General features: G+C 44.2%; 1 protein-coding gene across 3 annotated transcripts; it reads left to right on the top strand.

Annotated features, from left to right (window-relative positions):
* Window positions 1-744: 744 nt before the first annotated feature.
* Window positions 745-17591, top strand: LOC106748618. 3 transcript variants are annotated; one of them, XM_014627319.1, is made up of 4 exons: window positions 745-906; window positions 14891-15437; window positions 15581-15762; window positions 16428-17591. In XM_014627319.1, exons 2-4 carry the CDS (start codon window positions 14901-14903, stop codon window positions 16861-16863), a joined length of 1155 nt encoding a protein of 384 aa, XP_014482805.1. In that variant the 5' UTR covers window positions 745-906; window positions 14891-14900; the 3' UTR covers window positions 16864-17591. The 3 variants fall into 3 exon arrangements, with proteins under 3 accessions (XP_014482805.1, XP_014482803.1, XP_014482804.1); XM_014627317.1 differs by lacking the exon at window positions 745-906 and adding an exon at window positions 13084-13418; XM_014627318.1 differs by lacking the exon at window positions 745-906 and adding an exon at window positions 13085-13418 and having other exon boundaries at window positions 16446-17591.
* The last annotated feature ends 1423 nt before the right edge of the window (window positions 17592-19014 follow it).

The following is a 19014-nucleotide window of genomic DNA, read 5'->3' as shown; positions in this document are numbered from 1 at the left end:
AAGATATATTTAACGTTTATTTTAACAAAGCAAGTTTCATTCTCTAATAAAACCTTCAAATGCTTATAACATAGAGCTCTTTTACCTCGATATGTAAGGAATAATCAGTATTAATAAATAAAATATTCGCTTGACCTTCAAAAAAGTTTTGAAAACGGACAATATAATAACTCAACGAAGAAAACGGTAGTTCCAATTCTTTTCCGCTGTATTCACCCTCAAATATTAATCACCGTGTGATCAAATAACCCGAATAAAAATTCTAATATTAATATTCTTCTATTTAAAATTACATTACGAAATGTGAAAAATAAATTCCCATCACATCAATTATTTTTCTGCGTTTCTTGGGAGTTGAATTTGCAAAGATCTCTAGAGAGTGCCGTCCGCCAGTCTATAATTCAGGTAAAAAGTATCGACGTGCGTCGGCGTCTTCGTGAAGGATCAGCTGCAGATTGGTCAAAGGATAACAACGGTGCCGATTGACACGGATGAATGAAAAGGACGACGTTCGTGTTACCCGTCACCTATATTTACCGTTGAAAGTACAAGTTCTCGCGGAGGGACGGAGAGGTGCCGGACGGCGGTTAAAGGCCGTAGACCTCGCGTCGCGAGGACGATCGATGATGCATCCCTTCCCTACGAGCCCAGCGTCAGCTTTGCAGACTTTTCCGAGTCGGCGCGATGGCGGCTCCCCTTGAAGCAATCTCGCTCACGGGCGGGCCGGCCCCCATCAAAGCTATCAGAACCCCACGAAGCCTCGTCGCGTTCGCAACAACGGTCGGCGCAGCTATTTTCGCGGGGTCGCGCGAGCCTACCCCGAGGTTGACGTGTATCCCGGCGATCGCCATTACATCCCGGGGTCGCTCGTCGCACCGACGCCTTCAACGCGATCGATTTTTCAAGGTGAGAGCCTGACCTTGAGTCACCCTTTCGCGTGTCCGCACGCAACTGCCCCGAAACGCCCGATCCTGCGCGACGCACAATTCCTCGGGAGTCCTTCCGCCGGAGATTCGACGAGGATGCGCTCGACACCGCATGACATGCATTGACGACAGTTTGCCTGACTTTCCATAGAATGCTTGGACGTAGATTCATTAGTGTTACACTCGTTAAGACGGATTTGTTTACAAACCGGTTCGCGACTTAATTGCTCGCGGCTTGTTCGTTAGTCGAAGTATTTCTCTTTCCGGAAGAGGTGAAGGAAATCTTAAATATTTATTGTACTTCCGTCCGTTATTCGATTATGATTTTCACTAATCATGCACAATAACGCTGTGTGTGATTTGTTAATGTTAGGTGTCGCATTCGTAATCAGAGCGAGAGAAAGAGAGAGAGAAAGAGAGACACAGAGTTGGCACGTTCAGAATCGTACAGCTTGTTTTTCATGAACTCGATTTAAACGAGAGTCAGTTTAAACGCTTCCTTTTCGGTCAAACTCGTCAGGCAATTTCCCGTTAGCACACGAAATAGCGGGCAAATGCATTATTAATTAAGCTGCGATATTAATAACCTGACGAGGCTTGTATATTTCGCATACGCGTGTATAAAATAATTCCTCGCGATCGTGGAGCATCGGGAACGGCCGTTCTATTCTCGTCTCACAGCCCATTCCGTGCATTATCATCGGCGGACATTCCTTAATAGCGTAATTGTCGCGTTTACCGTTTCCACGAGCAATTGCAGCTATTGCTGCAATGTAAGATCCTCTAGCTGATACGAGAAACTTTCATGGCGCTGGCTCGTCGGAAACGCGGAGGATATATCAAACGAAAAGCAAAACGTTCACGCGCGGATACGTCAATTATCTCGCTTCGATTATATTTTGTCTCCGACAATGAAACGATCGTTGCAGTCGACGCGAGGAAATATGCCTATTCGAGGTTTGACGTGCGATCAACATTTGGCAATTCCGCCGACTCCGGGAACACCTGCCTGTCACTTCGCGAACAGCTGACCGTTACGCTCGCGCATGCGTGTGTTATGTGTGTGCGTGCATGTGTGCATGCGCGCACGATGCGTTACGCATCAGTTGACAATCGATACTACTACGTGCATCGCTTACTGCCTACTCGCACGGAACGGAAATATACGTCGTGCGGCCAGCGAGAAATGTCCCCTCTCTCTCTCTCTCTCTCTCTCTCTGTTTTTCTAAAGAGAGAGAGAGAGAGAGGGAGATATTTTTATTTCCTCTTTCCTCTTTTCCGAAGCAACAGTTCCGCAACTTCGTACGATTCGGGCGTGCGTAAGTGTAAACAACGACCGGGGTTTGGAACATGCGCGTTGAATTACGGCTCGCTCGTCGAGGAAATGGTTTCCTCTTTCGTTCTATGACGTAATAATCAATCCTACTATGTGTGTGTACGTATCCGTGTGTTTTCAAGCCGGCGACGCTCGTTCGGCTCTTTGACCACCTACACGGCAACGTTGGATTGACATGGCGCTTTGTTTGTACAGTGCGAGGTTAATTCGATATTAATAAGGTAATAGGATTGATATACCTCGACGTTGGTAAGCTGAGAAGCAGCGCCAAATCTGTTTCTCGTCGTGATTGGTTACGAACGCAAAACAGACGTGCGTTTACACAGTAAAGCATTGTGTGTAAATAACGGCCCACTGAAATTTTCATGTCACTTTAACGAGTAAGTATGTGAAATATTTATATGGTTACATATTTACATGGTAAATACGTTAACAAGTTATATGTTTTAACAAAACAAATATGGTAGTTTAGCATATATTTATGTACTTTTCAACATATTCCCCATGTTAAAGTACCACAGAAATTTCGGTGGACCGTCACTTGCGCGAAATTTTTACCGCGTAAAATCACGGCGGATGGAAGAAGTATCTGTCTCGATATATCACGTTCCAATCTAATGTTGATGAATAAATAATGCGTTGGCCGACGTGAGAATAACAATAGAACGTCAAGTATTGTCGATGAAGCGCACGCACGCGTGGGACTAACGCTGATGCTTCAATTGAACGTAACTGGTACAAGGTCCAAGGCAATCACTCAACGAGCTGGAACAAATTATTGTGATCAAATGTCGTTTGATGGCATCGTTTAATTCCTCAATGTATTCTAATTAAGCTGCTGCGCCGAGACGGAGACACACAGAAACTATTCGTAATTGCCTCGTCATTAACCGAACGATTCTTCGATCAATCTAGTCCGTCGGGATGAGAACCGCGAATGATTAATCGACATTGAGATCAATTGGCGACTGCGAATCGCACGTGTACTTCGGGAAGCGCAATTACCGGAAAAGAATCGGAATGGAATTAAAAGCCGCGAGAAGCGGAACGCGAATTCCCGGAAAAGGATACCAACCGAGACTTCTCACCCATGTGAAGTTATTATTGACTGATTTCCGGAGAGAAAATTTCCCTTACGTGGGACTGTGGAGGTGACTTTTTGTAAGTTTTTTTTCTTTTCAGAACTATTAAAAAAAATATATATTTATATTTCCGAAGCTCTCCGTTCCATCGTGATCCCTGAGCCTGATTCGAGCTTTCCGAGTCGCCGTGTCATCGCGCGGAAACGTCGATATCGGTTTTATTTAATAAAACGTATGACGTACGAAGGACCCTCTTGCATGTAAGGGTGAAAGGTCAAGCTCCGCGGAGTTGCGAACAACGCAGCAGGATTGCACGCACGGTTGCGTATCACGAAGATTTGTTGCTATCGCCGGGGAAACGACGAAATGCCGCGCGAACAATGCTGGTTATAGAACCGTCGACGCGATCGTTATTGTAACGAGCCGTAATTAAGTGACGGATAGTGAGATAAACGGTGTCATAAGAGTCTTTGAAGCGACTCGGCGCGAAGAAACGCCGTGTCTAACGTGGACAAATGGTACTCGTGAACAGCGCGAGATGTTTGCACGGAACACTCACTCGACAATACCAATCTGGCCGAGAAATTCCGTGTAATCGATTTAACACGTCGACTGCCGCTCTGATTATTAATCCCAACTTCGGTATGGCCAATTCCTTCCTGATTTTGCATGCGTGTAAATCGTGTTTCGATTAATACGTTATTAATACGTTATTAAAATTGGAAAAGATTCCCGAGAAAATAAATTTACGGGGGAAAGTGGAACTAATTACCATATTGAGACGCGGTAGTATTATTAAAAATTATTGCAAATTATAGTTTTCAATGTGTTAATCAGCACAATCGATTAGTCGCCGAATTCACACGCGACAGAGTGATTTTCGTCATCATTTGGTCACGAATGTAATTGTAAGACGAGCCATTTCAATCGTTACAACTTTACTGTTCTACTTACCTTGCTGCGTTGACACCTTCAAATGTACGGATGGCCTCGTTCGAGCAGCCAATCACCGGTGTATGTGCGTTGAATTTTGTACGAAGGAATGGACGCGCGACGTACATTGTTCTTACTCAGCAAAGCAAGTCACTGATCTGTGTGAAATTGCTCACGAACTCATCTGCCAAGTTCTATCTATCGATAAGATTGCGCGCAACAATGTCATAGTTGCAGCGAGATATCGCAAATAATAGTGTTATCCTCAAGAACGTAGCGAATAAAAGTTGGGCGATTTGCTAAAGAAAGAGGTAGTTTTTTGTCTCAAACTTCGGAAAACTTAATAACAACGAGAGTTCGCGGAATTATTATTATTTCACTTCAAAATACTCCTGTTTCTTTATCAGAAAATGTGTATCAAGAACTAAAGTATAAAGAACCTAAATAGCTACTTTCAAGATTAGGACTTTTGCCTTTCAGAAAATAAGTTCGTTTAACCAGCACTTATCATTTCTCCGGCGATAGGGTGAAAGATTACCTCGCAAAACGCACCTTTTTAATTCATTACCTCAATTTTTCAATTAATTCGTTAAAAATAGTAGCAAGGAAAAAATTGAAGAAACGATGGAATGAAATTAATATTGTTGCCAAAAGTTCGAATCGTCAAATATGATGATTATGATATGGTATCACCAGTGTACACCATGTGTACGCCATGTGTCACTTAAGACAGATGTTCCGATTATTTCCCGGGGAAACGGCCAGTCGGGAAATTTTGATTTTAGAATTGTTCAATTCCTTGGATTCCAATTATCCTAAAACGATACTTGGATCTCAATATTCTTGCAGCCCCCAAATGGGTTAAGACGAGGACACCTCGATTAATCGCTTAATTGATCCGATTTTACCGAAAAAACTCGGCGTTTCGGGGCGAAAAGTAAACGCAAGGATACCAAGACCGATGTTTAACATTTCCAAACGTTGCACCGAAGCCACTTGCTAATTCAGCCCTTTCTCAACGAGAAGTGCAACTTACTCGCTATCAGAAGCGAGCGGGAGATTATCGTCGGCTCCTGTTTATCTTCAGCGATGACCTCGTGCTCCGAATTCAGCCGGAGTCGTCCAACCTCGAGCGCGTGCTCGCGTGCGGTCGTCAGCGTTTTAAAAATCGCCAATATCGCAATATCGCGCTGTAAAAATTTCGATCGGCGCGCACACGCGAAATCGCACACATGTAAATGGCAAACGAATGTTGCGAGTCGTTTAATAAGCGATCACGCTACCGCCTCGCCGGTGCGTTTTATTTTGCCGCCGAAGAGAAAAACAAGCGCCGGACTTCGTCGGTGGCGAGGTGTATGTTGTTGGAATCGCGCGCGCTCGGCAGGAACCGCGTAGTTGCGAAATGTAACTCCGCAACGTAAGAGACTAGCGTTCGCTTCGCCTCCTTCGGAGGAAGATGAGTCGCACGTGCGGCAATGCGGGGATGTCAACGTCCCTGACGATACAGCCGCGGAGAAGCCGGTGTGTATCGTCTATAGAGCGAGAAACAAAGTTTCGATCCACCTGTTTTATTATCTCGTATCTCGTCAGACGCGGTTCGTTTAATAGTCTGACTGCCGTCGCCACTTTACCACTTTTTACCGAATAATGAAGCGTTCGACGGAAGCCGGCGGCATTTCGTAATAAATACCGTCCTCAGTCGATAACGTCACGTTAATGTGTGAAATTTAGCACAAAATGTAACTGTGTTCGATTGGACGATAATTTACCGCTTCTCTCATTTGCCGAATAACGACTGTTCGTCTATAATCATTATCACACAGGATATCAAATAAATAAGAAATACAGAATTTCTCGAGAGAAGAACTGCCTCGTCGTGAAACACAATGACTAATATTTTCCTACTCGATACGTCGTTTGGATATCAGGTGATGGCGAGTGATTCAGTATATATAACTTTATAACGCAGAGCGTGTCGATAACGTTACACCTCAATGTGTCGCGAACAGCACGACAAACGGGCACCTCTGCTCGAGCCCCGAAACCTAATCGTACTCAAGGAGAAAACGAGGGAAAATTGCGAGTTCTCCGGCGAAGGTCACAGGGCTCGAAAAAAGGGGCCTGGAAACACCATGAGCATTATATTCGCGAAGAGCTGTGCGCGGTGGTACGAACGAACGGCGCGGCTGAGCACGCGGATGTCTGCTGATGTGCACGTGATTCCAGCGTGCCAGCGGGTCCGCGGCATCGACCGACTTCCCCCACTTTGTGGTGCACCGACACAGAGCCGTGCCGACGCACACATCCTCCCGTCCGACACTACACCTGACGGGAGATACCTACGGATCTAACCCTGAAGTACGGTATCCCAGGTATACAGGGTGGTCTAATAAAAACGCCTTGGTGCTATCGAAATATATTGTCCGGGAAAAAGTGGCGATTCTCATTCGAGAAAGACGAGTAAATTCATCGAGGACTTGAAGAAGATGGCCCGCTTCCGGGCGAGTCTATCGTCCTGGAGGTCGCGTGAATTTGACAAGAGAGATTCGCGAAACACGCCGAGCTGAAAATTTCTGATCAAAGCCGAGCGCACGTGCGCGCTTTGTGTCCGCTGTCGGACATTATTGATTTCGCCCACTTTCCCTGTCACCTTACCCCGGGTGGTTACGGTTACCTCTCGGAGGTGTGGATCCCGGGCAACACACGGCAACGTTCGCCCGGTTTAGCTGCCGTGAGAGAGATAGGTCACGCGTCGTATCGGACGGTGAAAAACGTGAATGCAGAACCTCAAAGCGGAATGCTTTGGGAACACGAGACTACCGTTACGTCGCTTAGCTCGCTCGGTGTTACGACAATGTTTGCCGGGACATTTAAACGGAGCCACCGTTTGAAACTCGCCGCATTGTCGGAGGTACACGCGCGTCTTCCGTGACGCGCGTTCTACTTTCCTCGTTTCCATCAGCATTGGTGACAATTGCCGACGTTGCTGATTCCCGATATATCGATCGCTCCTCATCAATCGCTCGCATTCTTCGGCGTTCCGTTATCGGCGAACGTGCGAAATCGCGCAGCCTTTCTTTTTCCTCCGTACGCACGTCCATTGTCACGAAAGAAAGATTCCCGAGATCGCTGAGATTCTATAAACGGACGCTCGCGAACGACGATCACTTTGGAATATCCATGACGTGATCCGCGGCGTAAAAAAAGGCTGTGCGTTCTTGAGAGAACACGCGCGCGCGCGCAGAAGACAAAGTCATCGTGTGAAACTAGACTGACGCGTCAAGTTACAACATCCAACAACGCAGAATGAAGAAACGACCGGATACGTTTTCAGGGCTCTTCGCATTTCCGTGATGTTATTTCTTTTTCTTTCTCACGAATCCTCGAATGTACTTGGATCGTTGGAATTGTTTGCAATGCGCAGGATGACATGAAGGAATACTCGTGCGCGCGAGTACGAGATGCGATTTAATCGAGGCGCGATTTAATCGTTCGTTAAACGTGAAAGTCCGTGGAAAAGGAAATTTCCGAGTCGACGTTTTCTCCTCCCGAGCATTCACCAGGACTCGCGCGCAATGCTCTCAGCTGACTGGGTAGTACGCCGCGAACGAGCGGACAAAGACTGACGCGCCGGGCAACTCGGCCTCCTTTTTCGGAATGAAACGGCGAAAGGAAAGACCCGGTGCGGTCCTGAATTCTCGCGGATGCCACAGCGGAGATCTTGAATTCGTCGACACGAGGATCCCCGGCGTCGCGAAATCGATGTGACATTCGCCACACGCACGTCACGCGCGCAATGTAAGACGCAACAACTGCATAATGCCTTTTTTTACGACGATCTTTTTATCGAACATCTTTTTTTTCTGCGCACATTCATCATTCAGGTTCAAATGCCAGAGTATAAGTTGGTCTTGTGGATTCTAGTATTATTTCTAATATTACTTCATTCTGATATTATTTCGTGAATAAATCCGGAAAACGTGGAACGTCCACAGCCGCGGGCTAATTGCGTAGTGGCAAATTCGAGTCCGTAGCGAGCGAGATTCGCTTATATAATTACCGATGAAACGCGTCTTACGATTAAACGCATGCATATTCCCGCCCGGAATTGCGTATAATCGGCGGTATGAGTCACGTTCTTGATTTTTGTGCGTCTCGGGCGCTCGAAGGAACGGAGGAAATCTATTTCTGAAAAGCGTCAACACACCAATCGAATGTGCGCTTCACGCATGCTCCTCGTGGACAAACAGCTTCTTTGTCTTCAGCATCGCGCGTGAACCTTACTGCTGTCCACAGTCGCGACTTCAATGCCGATCCCTTCATCGTACGTGCAAAGAATTGATCGATTTGACGAATAATGGGTAGAGCAAAATTTCACGCAACTCCCGAGATTCGCTGTTGCAAACGCTTCTCCAATTCGCCATTTATAGAACTTCAACTTCGAATTTTTAATCGGATCATTTCCATTCGGCATCCTCATCTCCGGAACTTTACGCGAATTTTACGCATGTTTCATTACTTTGCGTTATCACAGTGCTCTGTAATTATCACGCAAGCGAGTCCGCTAAGTTCGTCGTCTACAGAAATAAAGCCTGCCACGCGCAATTCTTTATCGAAGGGTTTGCTTTATCATAGAAACATTTCGTAAAACTAGGTCAAGTAATATAAGCACTCTGACAGGCTATATCTACTTGACGATAATAGAAGATCTATGGAGGAACAACACAGAAGCATTATAATGTTTGCGAGGTGTCGTGAAAGATCGAATTCTAAGAAAGTCTGAAAGACCGGTATGGACAAGCGTAATTGGGAAAACGGTATCACTCGTCGTCATGATAATACCGAAGTGACACGGTGATCGTCAGTTATCGTCCCAATTGTCATCCGTAATATTTTTATCGGAAGCAATTAAGCAGTTAAATTGTCGTCACATGTCTGGGACGCCCGAGGAAATACGCGATATTATTATTATTATTTGCATGCACTCACGAAGTGTCTTTGTTATCTACGACAACAAGTGCGATGACGTAAGGCGAGACGATAAAAAAAATGTTTGGCTACACAGTTTGATCGGCGTGCAAGGTGTCTCAAAATGCGCGCTCGTGCATCACGTGGAGATTTTTAATCGATTTAAAATAAATCTGACCTCGACTCAGATATCAGAGCGGCAATAATCTCGTCATTATAATAGATTTAAAGTAAAGGATATTTGGCGATCGACGTCGAGGTTATTGATAAATAATAAAATCGCGTTCTTCTGTCGATTTCGAACGGGCTTTGTTTTAACAAAAATGCAAGTTAGACGCGTCACGGATATCATGAAATTTAACAGTACGTACGGCTCAATGATACAGACGAAGGTTTCTGAGTTTAAAAATTACCGTACGGTAGATAATTTTTAACGTCTATTTAAATTACAATAGTTTCCGTTATTCCTGCGATAAATCATTTAAGTCTTCGCCGAGAAAATCTGATGATGCGAGCTTAGGAAAATCAACTGGGAGATTATTATCGAGGAAACAAGAAATCCCAGTCTTACGAGTCTCATGATATGTGTTTATCCGTTCGATATCATCGCTTATTTGCAGATGGCTTACATAATCGCGAACGAGTCCTCTTGTAAAGAGGCATTCGCTACGTTTAAAGAACGTTATTCCTCTCCCGGGAAACAGAAATCACGCGCATAAATGTATGAATTTTACAAAAATCTGGTTCGAGAAAGAACTCGCCTCGAAACCGCCGAGTGCGTACGCGGTGCGTAGCAGCGTAGATTCGCGTTAAATCGCGAACGGGATCCTCGTATAGAGGAGAGAATGGGGATCAGCCTGTTCGAAACAGGAAGGAAGAAGAGAGATCGTTCGGCATTCCCCTCCATCGGCATTAATTTCACATCACGAGACCGTGATCACGCTTAAGTGTCTCAACTCAGAACGGTACATCTGATATCTGCGTACTGATGTCGCCCGACGTCTTAATTACATTTTCGATCGTTTGAACGAGCGATCGTCGAGCCGCATTTCGCGCTCTGATTGTTGTACGGCCTATGGAGAAACTCGAAAGCTGTTTTCACATTCCCACCGAGATTATCTCCGGATCTTGCGATCGTTATCGGATCGACTTATCGGCGATACCAATTAACGAGTGCTTCTATAAAACGACCGTTAATTTGCAGATTGTGCCTCATATCGCGCGAAATTTAAAACGCACGTGATAACGCGAACGGGTGCGTGCACGCCCCTCGGCTAGATTGGCTCGCGATAAATATATGTTGTATGTGTTTGATTTTTATTGGGGTTAAGCAGTTGATTAAACGGTTATTCGATCGTCTACCAAGGGACTTGTATAATGCGCCATACATTGTCTCTTTTATTTTGCGAACGCGTCGATTAACGTTTTTAACGGAGGACGCGAATCGCGCGTGCGAGATAAGTCGTTAATCATGGACATCCTCGAAGATCGATAACTACTATAAATTACCTTGTGTCTGTGCATCTTCAATATTTTTTATCATCTATGTAAACTTAATCTTTTTTGACTTCTCTCTTTCGCTCTCTCTCTCTTCCCCTTTCTCTGTCTCTAAGCTTAGGAGCAAGATTCGTGGGCGGAAATATAGTGAATATAGATCGAATTATTCAATGTTTTCGCGACAAAATGACGTCAATAGTTCTGACTACCGTCTTACAACTATAACACTGGTCGCATAATTGCGTTGTAATCGCGCTGTAACCTCGATTTGTGGCTATTTCAGTAACGCACTGAACCATGCATTTCCGGAGTCTCGGGCGAGACATTGTATCGCATTGTGTAAAGTGGCGAGTGGTTCACGGAGCAGTCGGCTTAAAAATTTGCATGATAAGTACGATGTCAACATCCTTGCAAATCAGGCCCGTCGTGGTCAATGCGTCGGAAACAGCATATCGCGCGTTGCTGAAATACATATTTCCAGCACACATATATGTTGCTTTGGTTGCACTTGCTATCCTTGACAGCGGGGAAAATAAATGTTATCTGCTGGTAGCTACGCAACGCACGAAATTAAAAGTAACGTCGATAAGCCGCGAATCAACAAACAAATTATTATGCCCGGATAGAAACCAGATAGTCTAATTAAAAACTCACAAGCAATAAGCAAAATATCTTTGTTTTTTAGCTTTATCTTTGCAAGCAACGCGAGAAACAACTATCGTGCTTCATGTTTCCAACTTAGACAATTTAATTCTGCGAATGAGTGAAAGCATACGAATCATCTCTTGGCAGTGATGCCTACTTGAGAGTGATCCTGGAATATAATAAAAACGTGTCAGATGGGACTTTTCACGCAAATTATGAAATTTCAAAAGAAAAATAACTTAATTGATAGCTGAGCTATGATAAGGCTAATCATTGAGATATATCAAGACATCAACCTCTAAGATTGATAATTGAAAAAAGCACGAACAAACAGGACGATTCATTTTTTCTTCTATATATATTTTCATTTGAAAACATTTAGATCAGGGTTCGATTAAAACATGTTTAGATTATTAATATTCTTATTTTATTTGACTTTAGTTGAATGTGTATGCCTGACTAATATTGTGGCCGAACATTTTAATAGAAAATGCCGATAATCCCAGGACCATCTGAGAGTTGCTGCCGTTAAAAAATCTCTCGATGTAAGTCTTATGATTCCATTATTACCACCGCAATGGACTTATCACGTGATTTTATTATCGACGCTATATATTTCCGCAGGAGACGCTTAATTAGCGTCAACGGTCGTGTTTTCTTACTGTAATAAAAGAACGACGGCAACGTATCGCGACGTGTATAATAAGTGAAAACTAATCGGGGCTACCATATAAAGCAAACCGTAAGGAAAAAAAATAAAAATTTCTAATGACCATTTTTAACGATACTGCCGCTGTTCCTCAGATATCGACAACAATGATAAAGTTTTTAATGTTAATCGTTGTTATTCACGCACTATAAACAATCATTTTGACGCAAATGGTACATAACGGAGTGGTGTGCCTATAAATCATATATTTGTCAAGTAGATAAGGCACGTTGTCAGACGACTAATGAGTTTATAAATGAAGGGTTACCGCCCGCTAATAGGCCGTTATATCTCATACAATAAACATATGTGTAAATCACACCCTCTTTTGCACGTTGTAAATATTCAGCAGAGTTGAATTCGCCAAACGAAACTGTTTGTCAGTGGCTTCAGAATGGTCTTCAGATTTGTGTTTCCTGTGCAAAAATTTTTATTAATCATCCGTACGCTTTACCGTACTTGACGCGTCTCAGTAAGCAGAAACACCTGTCAAATCGCGAAGCACAATTTAATCAAAAATCCATCTTCTATAATACACCTTGATTATTGATAAGATGCAAGTTAATGTCGACAATTACCGAATTTGTAAGATTACTCTTAGACAATTAATACAAACACGTAATAAAATAAACGGTAAGTTACGATACACGGGATGTCTCGCAAATGAGAAATATATTGTGGAAAAAATCGATTTTTCGCGAAGGAGAAATTGTGTCTCAAAAGTGACGTCATTGTTACCTCACGTAAAAATGAAAAAAAAAAACACCAGTCTCGCCGTCATCACATGCAGAAACAAAGAAGGAGCTCCTTCGCGTTCTGCACACGCGACCACCACAATTCGCAGCCGAGCTAGCGTACTTTAGAACAGAGAGAAAAACAAGCGTTGCACGTGGTCTGCGAGTGCTCCGCGTGCCTTCCTCTTCCTACCCCTCGTTCACTTTCCCTACTACCTTGCCAAAGTGCGCCGGCCTGTCACGGTATAAAAACGAACGCGCGCCGACGCGACGAGCTAGTGCGTCTCGCGCGATCCGTGAGAGGTGGATCAGCGAATTGTGTCTCTCATATTTTCTCCAAAAACTTCGCTGCAATTTCTCTCCGCGAAGCTGTAGAATTCGCGCTGAGAACAATATTGCGAGCAATTATAGCGTTCTGATTTTTTCATCGTCAGCGGCAGCACTCAATAGTACGCGGGAGTGTGAGACTTGTTTTGACTCTTGAGTGAAGAAAAGTGATTTTGAAAAATATATCCATTCTAATTTTGAACTGATTATGCCGGTGGAGTTGGAACCCATGGCGCCTATAGCTCCTACGTCCTACAATGGGTAGGCGATTTTAATATTTACAAGTTTGTTTTCAATAATTAACTTTTCGCGCTTCGTTCCGTAAGAGGATAGCGCGAGCGATTTCGATATTTATTGGAAGAAGTGGGGAATTTGTTGTAAAAATTTAATATACCTTTTAATTTGTGAAAAACGCTCACGTTCGATTTATTATTTAAAAATGCCACGTTCAATCGAGGCTTTAAATTTATTTGAGAGAATTTATTTGAAAATTCGCTTTCTTCGTACTTTTAATGAAAACACCGCTGATTCTGCGGTTGTCACACCTTCCTTTCTTCGCAACGCTTATGTCCTATCCGCGTGGGTCTTGAATGACCCGATAAAGAGAGAGGAAGACAGAGATTGAAACAGCTGATCCGCGCAACTGACAGGTTTCTCTGAGCCAAGCAGGCTGACGCTAATGTCACTTCCGCCGATTTTAGCGTTGGCATTAAAACCACGTCTTGCGCGACTCCAGTAAAGGGAGAATGCGTCACCGTTGATTAATCGAATGTTAATTACAGCATCCTCCCACTGACAGCGATCATTTATAGCGTAGTTTTCCTGTACACCGCTGCGCGAAAAGAGCCACTTTCTAAATTTTCTTGTTAATCTATCTGGAGTTAAATATAGAATACACGTAGATATCTCTCTCCCTCTCTCTCTCTCTTTCCGTTATACCGATATATATACGTTATACTGACACTACGCGTGAAACTACATTCAATGTGATTACACATGATCCATGTTATCATAATACAATGTTGACTCAAGATGTTGACTTGAATTTAAGATAGATTCTCCCAGGATTATCAAAGGAAATAAACCAAGTAGTCAGTTCACCGCATATGTTGAGAAAATTAACTATGAGAAACTTAACTATACAACTGTCACTAATTTTGTGCGAATGATCCCGATTTATTACGCTCGTACGCAGAGAAAAAGATTTCTTTTAATTTATTATAGTTTGTTTGACTTGGATTTATTTGTAAGCAACATAATTTAATATAGAATATTATTTTGTTTGAATGAAAATATTGTCTCACTAGAGTAAATTATATATTGTTTGATAAAAAAAACAATAATATTTGGTTATCAATAAAAAAAATTTATCTCATTATATAAATACATATATTGTTCCATTGAAACATAAAAAGAAATACTTTAATATTTTTCTAACATATTTTTTTTACATAGTGTTACTTCTTTCAAATAATTTACCGCTTGTGACAACCATTGTAATATGTTTATATGATGAAAATACAAAAGAAATATGACTTTATTCGACGTAAAGATATTGTTCGAGAAAACCAAAACAATTCCGTTTGTTGAATTACATATACATTTACTTGCTCCGTTCCAAGATACAAATTTGTTTCAATTAAAGAAATTTCATGAAATCCAAAGAAATCTTTTCATCCGTATACAAATTACTGTCCGACCAACGTCTCTAAGACGTCGATTACGGATTGCAGGGAGAAGAAGATGAACAAGCTGTGCCGGCAGCTCTCGATCGAGAGCCCCAGCGTAACCGGAAGTCGGGAGTGCGTGTTCAGTTTCGATGTGCCCGTTCCGGACGTGCCGGCGCACGGTGCCCGCATCAGGGTGATGTGCGCCGGGGCATGTTACCACCCTCGACGTTCATCGAGTTTGAACAGTCTGACGTCGGTGTCGAGCGGCAGCAGTCTGGTCACTGAGGTGTCCATGGAGAGCGACTATCCAGTGTCACTGCCGCATCATGGGGTGCGCGATGCCGCCCTGTTCCCCGGCTACGAGGTCGCCGGTGTGATCGAGTCGTTCGGCACTGAAGTGGCCGAGGACTGCGAGCTCGCAGTGGGCGATCGTGTGATCCTCTACCCGTACGATGGTATCCCTAACGGCTACGTCGAGTACCTGGTGGTGCACGATCTCAAATACCTGATCAAGATACCGGACAGCATGTCGCTCAGCGTAGCGGCTATGCTACCGGCAGGCGCGCTTCTAGCGATGAACACCGTCTTCGCCGCGCACGAGCACGTGCAGGTATAATTTAATTGCGATTACCTTCGCAAATCGGATTGAAATCGTGATCGGTGGCCTATTGTTGAGTATCTAAGCGATCGGAATAAAACGTCGACGCTGTGAAATAGGTCCAGGTGAAGCGATTAAGCGGTGAAATGTTGCAGGCGTTGCTGAAGGAGAGAGGTGAGAAAAGCGTATGCAAGATCCTGATAGTTGGCACAGGCGGCCTCGCTTTGTGGGCGCTCAGGATCGCGTCGTATCATTTCAGCAACATGAGGGATAGGGTCACCACTACGGTAGCCAGTCTTAAGGACGACGGTCTTCAAATAGCCCAGGAGTTCCAACGGTAAGCTTCATGATCGGTTTCATTAAATCGTTACGTGGCAAGGTAGAACGATTATTAGTTCGGTTGATTATCTCGGCCAATTAATCGGCATGATTATGAGAAATTGTAATCAATCGATTGGGCTTGCGAGAAATGCGAATTCTCACGTTGACAATCTTATCTGTTATTAATCGAATGATTTATATATCAAGAAAAAAAATCAAACATCGCGACTTTGCTGGAAGCCGTCCATTTATTTTTGCCAACATGAATACGTTTTTTTCCTCACTATTGGCTCTTCTCCGCACATAAAGAAAACTGTATGACTGTTATTCGTATATATGTATGTTATTCAGACGCAGTGCAAGTTTCATTGAATTCTTATCAAACTCATTTCACCTTACAACTTTCTTTAAAGCGGAATGACTTTTGATCCGGGTTCTGAATTACTGTCAAACGTTTGCTGTCACTTTTTAAATGTAATGTAGATCAATTTGTAATGTTTCCATAATTTTTTCATTATTTCGATGGGCAATTATTTATGGGCAATGTATCTTTAAAATCCGACTGAATACTTACCTTGAGAGAATTTAAGACTCTCAGAGAAAAGTGTTCCCAAGTCTAAGGCTCATGTCTTAAGAACCTGTTCGTGCGCTTGTCACTTCATCCGATTTATCCAGCAACAGTCGGCACGTCGGTTACAGGGTGAACGTGGTGCAGTGGAGCGAAGACCTGTACGAGAAGCAGCTGATCGAGCGCACGATGGACGCCTGCCAGGGCCAGGTAGACGTGGTGATCGACTTCGGCACGACCTCGCGCAACCTCCACCGCAGCATGCAGTGCCTCAGCAAGGGCGGCGTGGTGTTCGTGATCAAGGAGGTGGCCGACCGTCTGCTGCCAAAGTTCAGCCGACGAGCGGAAGAGAGGCAGCAGTCCATCAAGCCGGTCGAGCCGGGCACCCTCGAGCAGCTGCGTGAGCTCGTGCAGCTGGTCGGCTCTGGCGAGATCGAGCCGCCCCCCCACACCGTCTACCCGGCCGAGGAAGCGCTCGACGTCGTGCACAAACTCTGCCACTCGGAGATCCAGGGTCGCGCGATCCTTCGCTTTTACCCCGCGGATTAAAGATCCCACCGCTAAGATTGCTTTCGTGGATCGGCGGACGAGAGGCAGATTCGACGACGACGATGATGACGACGACATTGATGACGACGCCACGATCACCGGGAAAAGTAGTCGACGAGACGGCGATCCGGTTATTGCGAATTGTACGGTTATCATGATCAACGTGTGCGTTTCCGGAGTCTCGAGATGAAATGTAGCAACTCCGTCGGAGTTGAGCTATCGCGGGCGATAAGTAGCTGTTTCCTACCGATAGCTGGAGCTTAAACTAGACGTGGTGAGATGACGACGTACCGCGCGGCACGACAGCTCGCGGGTACGGAAGGAGGAGGAGGAATAGTTAGCGGGAGGACTTTTCGCAGGATGACATTCGCTCGTTTCGACACAACGTCGTTCCCTATCACTTGAAATCGCATGAAATGACGACAATCCTGAAGAACGTCTCGTCCTTGAAGGAAAGTCGCGTACTGACAGCAGTCTTTCCGGGAAATCTTTTTTTTTTTCTTGAAGCCGCGCCGAATTTGTGAACACAGAACGAAATAGGAAGGTTTTCTCGCTTATCGCCTTGCAATTTTTGTTTGGAGTAACGATCAGACCTTGTAAATGCGCGGGAGTAATCACACGTATATGGAACGTGCGTCACGAGAGAGCGAAAGAAGGAGAGAAAGAAAGAGAAATGAAAGAGATGCTCTTAGATAACTGTAACGAGAAAATAACATTATTGCCAATGACACCTCTCTTTATCTTCCATGAACGGATGTGTAATAATTGCTTAACGCGGAACAAAGTCGAGAATAAGCGACGATTTACAGCGTGTGGACGTGAATGGATAAAACTCTGTTGATGTAAGCGAGGAGTATGTACAGTACTCTGTTTTCGTGTTATGTTCTCTCGAACGAAAACCACTGAACGGAGGGAACACATTTGCGCAAAGCAATACGGTTATTGCTCGACCTTTCGATGTCCCTTCGACTTACGCGCGAAGCTTCGGCGCTGAAATTGAATGACGCGCATGCGATGTTAAGTTCGACTCTTCGGCCGGTGCAGTATGACCTCCGCAAATCACGGAATAATGGCAACGGCGAATAGTCGTATTAACTGTGACGTTTCAGTGGTTAGAGTAATATAGCCAATACGAGTATTTGAAGTCGTCGCGGTACTTAGGAACGATAGGAGGGACAGGTTCGAAACGACTTCCAATAATCGTGTGCGTTGGCTGTACTATTTTAATATGTTGTAATTAACGACTATTTAAAATTGCCGCTACCCAGCTAAGCAGCAACGGCACGAGAAGGAGTTAAAAAAGGATATTTTTGCTTAAAACGGATAAACGAACGTTGAGATTTTGAGATTTTTCTAACAAAAAACGTCCCATTGGCATCGCTAAGGGGATGATTAACGATTTTATCTCTCGTCGCGCATTTGAGAATTGCGAGTGTGAAGACTCGAATCTACCCGGATAATCACAAATCTTGTACAACAAATATGTGCTGTGTGTGTAACATGTAACTATATCGCGTCTTGTCGAACCCCTCGGTGGGAGGCTCGGTAAATTCCGAACACGCGGCGAGAATATACAGACGTTTCTCACGTAAAACCGACACAGACGGAGAATTTTAGGATGAAAGAATGGCTCACGCCGAGAAACACAATGAGAATGTGAGCCAGCGACCTCGTTGAACGCGCATCATTCATCCAATTAAACGGTATTTCCTCGCCGTATTAACGGTATTCGCCGCCACTCATCTCAATTATCGGGGGACGTCGCTCCCAACAATCGCAGTAACCCGACGATGTGTCTTGCAGTCATTCGAGATACGTGGAATCACGTCGACTATCCTTGTCGCGAGCGACGTTTTACGACGGTAATCAGACACCAGTTGAGTGTTGCTGACGAAACGCTGCAATTTACTGGAGCCCGAGCAAGTCCGATATTTCTCAGTACACTTTTAATTCATACGCGCAGCGGACACCGCAACGTCAGATCAAACGTGTATCCAGTGTCAATTCGGAAGTAAAATCGAATGCCTGCGAGCCTAGAATAAGTTTTCCGTTTAAGGTAAGGATGTCGAGCCATAGTGAATATCCGATTTGTATCGTAAGACGTGAGATATCGTTGCTCAGTAGTAAAGGTGTGATCACCCGTGTAAATTA

The sequence above is a fragment of the Dinoponera quadriceps genome, unplaced genomic scaffold (genome assembly GCF_001313825.1).
Source record: "Dinoponera quadriceps isolate SergipeBrazil2010 unplaced genomic scaffold, ASM131382v1 scaffold3035, whole genome shotgun sequence".
Taxonomy (NCBI): Eukaryota; Metazoa; Arthropoda; class Insecta; order Hymenoptera; family Formicidae; genus Dinoponera; species Dinoponera quadriceps.
The sequence above is the reverse complement of the archived record's forward strand: the minus strand, read 5'-3'. Positions and strand labels throughout refer to the sequence as shown.